The 8,162-nt window shown below is 53.3% G+C and overlaps 1 protein-coding gene across 2 annotated transcripts in view; it reads left to right on the top strand.

The window, feature by feature from the left end:
- Positions 1-429: 429 nt before the first annotated feature.
- LOC123085717 (alpha-L-arabinofuranosidase 1) overlaps positions 430-8,162 on the top strand; it is a 14,375-nt gene continuing 6,642 nt past the window's right edge. The window contains exons 1-4 of one of the 2 annotated variants that reach the window (XM_044507411.1): positions 430-635; positions 2,959-3,153; positions 3,596-3,650; positions 4,089-4,300. In XM_044507411.1, coding sequence (XP_044363346.1) covers positions 2,974-3,153; positions 3,596-3,650; positions 4,089-4,300 — 447 coding nt within the window. In that variant the 5' untranslated portion in view covers positions 430-635; positions 2,959-2,973. The remainder of the gene's footprint in view (positions 636-2,958; positions 3,154-3,595; positions 3,651-4,088; positions 4,301-8,162) is intronic. The other variant, XM_044507412.1, reaches the window with a different exon arrangement.

Below are 8,162 nucleotides of genomic sequence, written 5' to 3'. Positions count from 1 at the left end.
CTACCACTTTCCATCCCTGGCGGGCGCTACACAAAAAGGTCAATGCTGTGAAATAGTTTCACGGGCAGTTCATTCCGTTAATTGATTTCATCCCAAGGTCAAAATTATCAAATTTGCCCTTCTATGCACCCATTGGCCCGCCACCCCATGGTGTTGTTTGATTATTGTTTTTTTATATACTAGAGGCAACATGATCATTTAATAACCTCTAGAAAGGGACTAAGAACTTTTTAGTCTGAAAACAAACAGGAAAGAACTTTTTAAGGATTAGGGACTTTTTAGTTGGAATTAGAAAAAGTACGTAGACTAGAGAATCAAACACCACCTGAGCGCGTAACTAAAAATATAAATCAATCAGCCGGATAATGCTCTCGAAGTCTGGTCCCACTTGACCTGTTCACCGCGATAAGCTCGACGCAAGACCAACGACTTGCCTAGCTTCGCAAGCAACGCAACCGATACCTCCGCGCCCGTCCACACGATTGCGATCCGACGGGGCCGCCGCCTCCGCGGCCGCCTGCTCTCGACAGCGACGTCGACTCGTCGATGCGGGGGCGGAGACCTAGAAATGCCGCCCTCCGGCCCCGCTTCCTCCCCAAATCCGGCATTGGCGAGCTTCCGCAATCCCCGAAAAGGTCTCAGCTCGATCGATTTTCTTGCGCACCCTCTATTTTTGTGGTTAGCTTTACTGCGCGAATGTTGCGATGCTTTCGACCGTTTAGAGCTTAGGCTTTGGTTGGCCAATGGTTCGTCTATGTTTAGGATGGGGATCAGCAGATGGTTCACTTGCTTGGTTGCCAACTTGCTTGACTTATACAGCACTACAATTTTACTGTGAAATGTTTGCTCTAAGCAGTCTATGTGTATGTGGCACGCTTTTGTTGCTATTTTGCGGAAATGCCCCCTTACTGTACTGTCTGTTTTTTTTAAGAAAAGGAGGATGACCCCCGGCCTCTGCATCTGGTAGATGCATACGGCCACTTTATTGATTATTCTCGAGGACCTTACAAAGTGTTACAACAATAAGCCTGAATCCACCATCTAGGCAACATATGCCGCTACTCCTATCCATATGATGAAGGGGTGCTAGCTGGGCCACTACCCAGACCACTCACCTAATCCTAACATCAAAAGCCGGAATCCCCAGCCTAGCCACATACCGGGTCTGGGGCATAAACCGGTCTGACGCACTCACAAGTGTCGTCTCCATCATCTTCCACTGGTCCATCTCCAAGCAGATTGAGGTGCCAACCTTGGCAGGCTCCTCCGCCATCAACGCCACCATGACGCCAAATGACGACCACCACCTACGCTAGAACATCTCCAAGCAAACAAGAAAACAAGGAAAGCCCAAAAGATACAAGGGGGCACTCTGAACTTACAACACATCGGAGAGCTAGTTACAAGAGGTAGGGCACTACTAGCATAAACCGATGACCGCAACCCTCAGGCGCCAAAGACACAGGAGGAATGCCGCTGGGACAAACACCAAGCCGGCCACACCATCACGCGCCAAGAACGTCTAAAGGCTGCAGGAAAGCCGCCGAGCAACAACAGAGAGGCGGACAGCGGGACAGCGAGAGGCACTGCACCTGCTGCCGGCCAAAAACCCCACCTTCAGCAGCCCTACGCCCGAAACCACACTCCCTAGACAACGCCTCCATGGAGGGAACGACACACACGGCGCCGCCGCTGCCCAATCCTGCCGGATTTTGGGTTTTCACCCGGGAGAGGGAACGGAGGTGGGGAGAAGGAGACTACGACATCGCCTCCAAGAAAGAAACGTCGCCCAAGGCCGACGTCGATGCCGGGCCGAACCAGTCGGCCAGGGGTTTCCCCCGGTCCCGATCTGCAACACCAGCCCCAAACTCCACCGGATCCAGCGACCAGCCGCGGGAAACCAAGCGCAGAGGGGGAGGGAGTGAATTGGGGACGGCAAACCTCCAGATCTGGCGAGGAAGAGGAGGCCTCCACGCTGTAGCCACCGGCCGCCGACGCCCCACCGCCCCCGCAGTCGAGGACGCCGGCCAGAGCCCTCCGCGAGCGCCGTTCAGGGCAAGAACGGCGCCGCCACGCCGGCAGGGGCCGCCGCCCCTGGGATCCAGATCCTCCGCTGCAGGAGCGACGAGGGCCTCGCCGCCACCGTCACTGGCGGCCGCGCGGGCTTGCCCGGCGACCACCTCAGGTGGCGACGAGGAGGGAGAGGAGGGGTGGGGGAGGCGGCGCTCGGGAACCCTAGCCGCCGCCCGAGTCGCCCGGTCAAGCGACGCGGGGGCCGAGAGACCTCTGTTTCTTTGTCCCTTTTAAGCCGGTTCCTGCATGCATTACTTACTTCAAGCCTTGTTGTATGCTCTGCAAGTCTGACAGCTTCTCATGTCGGCCGAACAATAGTACACTATAGTGCCAAGTGAAATATTTGATGACTATTCCCCAATTCATAGGTTATTGTCACAGTTTTCGTTTTGGTACACTATGCCTTGTATATTTGTAGCAATTTGTTTTCATAAAGTTCCCTAAAAAAAGTTGGTTTCGGAAAGAGTGTTCAGGATGGCCTCTAGCGCAACTTAATTCGGGCCAAAACATTTCAATTGATTCCTTAAAAGTAAATGTTTCAATTACGAGGATTTTTTTCCTCAGGACATATACAGTAATTAATTCAGTATACATTATGTGTATTGCTTTGATGGATGGCAAGAGAATTGTTGCTTGTCCGCGATGAAGTGCAGCCCTGCAAAGTAAACTGCAAAATACAATACCCCTGTCGCAATCTGTTGGTGCTAACTTGTATTCTGGTCTTCTCTTGGCTTCACTTCTACTCCTACATTACTGCCCTGACTTAGTTAATGTTTCATATTCTTGCTTCTTCCCTGTCCATTGTAACTTTGATGCTCTATGTTTCTGGGGTTGCAGTATATGTATTTGCGCAGAACGATCAATCAGTTACTGCTTTGGTTTCAGTTGTGACAGGTCGCAATGGCCGTCCCAAGAAGGTCTTTGGATGGCAGGTTGTTCTGGGTGCTGGGTCTTGTTTGTGCCATGTATCAGATATTTTTTGTTCGGTCAGCAGCGGGTCAAACAGCACAGTTGAGTGTGAATGCTTCACCTCAGAATACTCAGATGATTCCTGAGAATATGTTTGGCATCTTTTTCGAGGTCAGGTTAATTTTTAACTGTTGATTCATACATTGATTTTGAGTAGTTATATGAGCCACATGTACTAGTAAATTCGTTCTCATACCCTATCAACACCATGCTTTGACAACGTTGGACTATTTACTTGGCCAACTCAACAAACTCTGTGTTAGATGGCTACGTATAGCCAACTGCAGCCCGCATAACATATTTGTATGATTGCGTGTAGAATTCACGAGCTGTAGAATTGCAACAAATATTCAGGATTTCAACTAGTGATTACCCATGACTGTTTTCTGCAACTGAGGGACAATTTATTTGTGGTGAGACTAGCCAGCAAACCTGTTGGCTGCTTATTCCTCTAAAAGAATTCATGCAGCCGAACCTTGTAATATAGTGTTAGAGGTTATTTAGTTTTTGTACTTGGTTGAGGATTGTTGCTTATTATTGGTTTTACTTGTAGGAGATTAACCATGCCGGGGCTGGTGGGTTGTGGGCCGAACTTGTAAATAATAGAGGTAATGTGATCTGATATCTGAGGTGTCAAAGATATACATGCACTTTGGTTTGTCGTGCTCGTCATTTTGGCACTTCTTGGCGTATTACCTGGCATAGTTCAAAATTTTCACTTATAATTAGTTTCCAGGGAAATTACTGCAGGGTCATAATGCTCTTTGCTCGAATTAACTGCTACTGATCTCTTTTGTAACTGTAAATTGTTTAATGAGAAGCTACTGACTAATTGTTTGTCTCATTCTGTTAATTACAGCTCTGTTACAACATTAGGTATTAGCGGCGACTAATCATTTATACATAATTCTTGTATGTGGTGAAGAGTTGTTTAGAGGACATGCAATTAGAAGTAGATAATGAGCTAAACATTCTGTCCTACATTTGTGTGGTTCCCTTATGTTGGTTCTGTTTTATGTGCAAATCTCTAACAATTTAAGTTGCAGGTTTTGAAGCTGGTGGTCCTAATACTCCTTCAAACATTGACCCATGGTTGATAATTGGAGATGAATTGAACATTATTGTTGCAACCGACCGCTCATCCTGTTTTGCAACTAATCCAATCGCACTTCGGATGGAAGTACTTTGTGAATCTAGTGGAAATGATGTCTGCCCACCAGGAGGTGTCGGTATTTATAATCCTGGCTTCTGGGGCATGGTATGACTTTTACTTATCTAACCCAAATTCAGTATTCTGAATCTCATGTGACTTGAGCTTTTCTCATTTTCCATATACCTATTTAATACTGTAGAAGGAATTGTGTGCATCGATATTCTCATTGATCGTGCACTAGGCACATATATAGGTACAAGGGGTGCGACCGGTGTCTTCTCTCCCAAGATACACGTAAATACAGAGGGAGAGACACACTGCAGGTGCGGCATACAAAACCCAGACCTACATACGTACATACATGTTCAACACCCCCCCCCCCCCGGCAGTCGAAGCGTCGCCGGTGACGCAAAGATTGGACCGAAAGCCCTCGAAAGTCGAGGTAGGTAGTCCCTTCGTCATAACATCGGCGAACTGCTGATTGGTGGGCACATGCAAAACTCGAACACGACCAAGTGCGACATGCTCCTGAACGAAGTGGATGTCGAGCTCAATATGCTTCGTCTGGCAGTGATGACGGTGTTGAACAGGGTTGGCAGCGAGGTAGACCGCGGAGACGTTGTCGCAGTAGACAAGCGTGGCCTTGGGAACCTCACATAGCAACTCCTGAAGGAGCTGTCGTAGCTAGGAGCACTCCGCGGCGGCGTTGGCCACAGCCTTGTACTCGGCCTCGGCGTTCGATCGTGAGACAGTGGGTTGTCGTTTAAACGACCACGAAATCAGAGAGGGCCCGAGGTATACACAGAAGCCGGAAGTGGAGCGTCGAGTGTCGGGACACCCAACCCAGTCGGTGTCGGAGTAGGCGACAAGGCTGGTGTCGGGGGATGCCGTCAGGGTGAGACCCATGGGATACGTTTCACCAGAGCCCAGTGGGTGTCACGAGGGGCATGCATGTGAAGGCACACCTGCTGAACAACATACTGGATATCCGGCCGCGTCAGTGTGAGGTACTGAAGAGCACCGACGATGGAGCGGTAGAAGGGAGCGTCGGACGCCGGAGAGCCCTCGACGGTGGACACCTTAGCCTTTGTATCGACAGGCGTGGAAGCATGCTTGCAATTAAGCATGCCGGCTCGCTCTAGAAGCTCGTAGGCGTACTTCTGCTGATGCAGAATGAAGCCAGTGGCACGGCGAACGACCTCAATGCCGAGGAAGTAATGGAGAGCCCCCAAGTCCTTGAGGGCGAACTCGGTGCCAAGGCGAGCGGTGATCTGCTGATGTAGCGCTGGCGAGGACGCAGTCAGGATGATATCGTCGACGTACAGGAGAAGGTATGCAGTAGCGGCGCCCTGGTGATAAACGAACAGGGAGGCATCGGACCGTGTGGACCGGAACCCCTGCTGCTGAAGGAAGGCCGTGATCCGCTGGTACCAGGCCCAAGGTGCCTGCTTCAACCCGTAAAGAGAGCGGGAGAGCAAGCACACGTGGTCCGGATGGGTGGCGTCGACGAAACCAGTGGGCTGCTGACAGAACACCTGCTCGTCGAGGTGACCATGCAAGAAGGCATTGGACACGTCGAGCTGGTGAACCGGCCAGGCGTGAGAGACAACCAGTTGGAGCATAGCGTGAATCGTGCCCGGGTTTACAACCGGGGCGAAGGTGTCGGTGAAGTCCATACCGGCGCGCTGTCGAAAACCACGCACCACCCATCGCGCCTTGTAGCGCCCGAGGGAACCGCCGGGGCGAGTCTTGTGGCGGAAAACCCACTTGCCAGTGATAACATTGGCACGGGGAGGCCGCGGGACAAGCTGCCACGTATGGTTGCGCTGCAGAGCGTCGAACTCCTCACGCATCGCAGCAAGCCAGTTCGGATCCCGAAGGGTTGCGCGAGCAGAGGTAGGCAGCGGGGACGGGGCCGAGGTAGACGCGGCGCATGCGTACTCGTCGGAGGTGTAGCACGTGCTAGGACGAAACGTCCAAGTCCGAGCCCGAGTGACCACACTGGTGAGGGGTGCAGCCACCGCCGGCAAAGACCGGCGATGAGGAGGTCGAGCCGGTCTCTGTGGACGTCGAGGGGTCTGCGGCATCGCCTCGCGGGGCCGAGCCGGAGACGGGGGCGCCAGAGGCCGCGGCGGCGGGGGCGCCTGAGGAGGCGGCCACACTCGAGACGCCGCGGGAGGGGGCGGCCGGACCTGAGGGCGCAGGGAGCGCTAGCGGGACCGGGGCTGGGGCGCTGCTCGGCGAAGGGGGTGGCCCGCTGTAGGTGGTGGCAGGGGCGAGCCGAGCCGCGGGAGGCGCCGAAGTCTGCGCGGGGAGGGATGGTACCTGCTGAAAAGGGAACACCAGCTCATCAAAGTACACGTGCCGCGATGTATAAACGCGGTGGGACACTGGATCATAGCACCGGCAACCTTTGGTGTTGGGAGGGTAACCGAGGAAGATGCAAGGAACCGACCGGGGAGCGAGTTTGTGAGGAGTGGTGGACGCGGTGCTAGGATAACACAGACACCCGAAGATGCGGAGACCAACATAAGATGGAGCCGCACCGAAGAGGAGCTGGTGAGGAGCGTAGTTCTAGCGAGTGCCGCACGGGCGGATGTTAAGGAGGAGACTGGCGGTGGCGAGAGCATTCGGCCAGGACCGAGGAGGCACGTTAGAATGGAAGAGCAACATGCGGACGCAGTCATTAAGAGTGCGAATGACACGCTCGGCGCGGCCATTTTGCTGGGACGTGTAGGGACAAGTGAGACGAAAGATGGTGTCGTGAGAAGCGAGGAGGTTACGGACGGCTACGTTGTCAAACTCTTTTCCGTTGTCAGTTTGTAGGGCAAGGATAGGACGAACGAACTGTGTGGTGACATAGGAATAAAAGGCGGTGAGTGTGACGAGAGCGCCGGACTTGCGACGAAGAGGAAAAGTGCACACGTAATGTGAAAAATCATCCAATATCACCAAATAGTATAGATAGCCTGTGTTGCTTGCAACCGGGGACGTCCAAACATCACTATGCAATAACTGAAACAGAAAAGTGGAAATGTTGGTAGACTTGCTAAAGGGAAGTCGAACGTGCTTGCCGAGACGGCATGCCTCACAAGTGTGGTTGTCAACCTTATTACATGAGAATGAAAAACTTTGAAGAATCTGATGTAAAACTGTGGAGCTGGGATGACCGAGATGAGCGTGCCAAAGGTCGACACTAGCGGCGAGGGCGGCTGGACGGGTGGCGGTGGTGGCGGAGGGATGCACCGGGTAGAGCTCGTCGGGGCTATCACATCGGTGGAGTACCATCCGTGTACGGGCGTCCTTCATAGAAAAGCCAACATCATCAAATTCGACAGTAATAGGATTCTCACGAGCAAGGCGACAAACAGATACAAGGTTTGTACCTATGTCAGGAGAGACAAGAACATTAGACATGTTAATCGGAGTGGAAGTAGAGGGAAATGACATATGACCAACATGTGTAATGGGTAAGGAGGAACCGTTACCAACGGTGATGCGAGTGGGAGTATGAACGGGAGTAGAAGACGTGAGGTTACCGGGATGAGATGTCATATGAGCAGTGGTGCCCGAGTCCATGTACCAGTCACCGCTGCCACCATAGTTGCTAGGTGACGGAGCCGAGTGCAGGGCGGTGAGGAGGGCGGGATCCCACGGTGGCGGCACCTGGGGCAGGTAGAACCCGCCATAAGGTGGCGCTGGGGCGGCGCCATAATCGCCCGAGACCGACGATGCAGGGAGGGCCGAGTAGGGGGCGTCGCCGGGCGCCGCGAGGTACGCTTGGTGGCTCGCCGGGCGGGGCCCAAGGATGCCCGGGGCGGGAGGCCGGGGGACCAGCATCGAGTACGCGTGGACGGCACCCGTCCATGGGTTGGTGCCGTAGGTCCACGGAGGGGTGGCCTGCTGCTGACGAGGAGCCCCCCGTGCGCCGGCTGCTGCTGCTTGCGCCCACCCCCGCGGCGGTTGC

This window comes from Triticum aestivum, chromosome 4A (assembly GCF_018294505.1).
Source record: "Triticum aestivum cultivar Chinese Spring chromosome 4A, IWGSC CS RefSeq v2.1, whole genome shotgun sequence".
NCBI classification, from domain to species: domain Eukaryota; kingdom Viridiplantae; phylum Streptophyta; class Magnoliopsida; order Poales; family Poaceae; genus Triticum; species Triticum aestivum.
The sequence above is the reverse complement of the archived record's forward strand: the minus strand, read 5'-3'. Positions and strand labels throughout refer to the sequence as shown.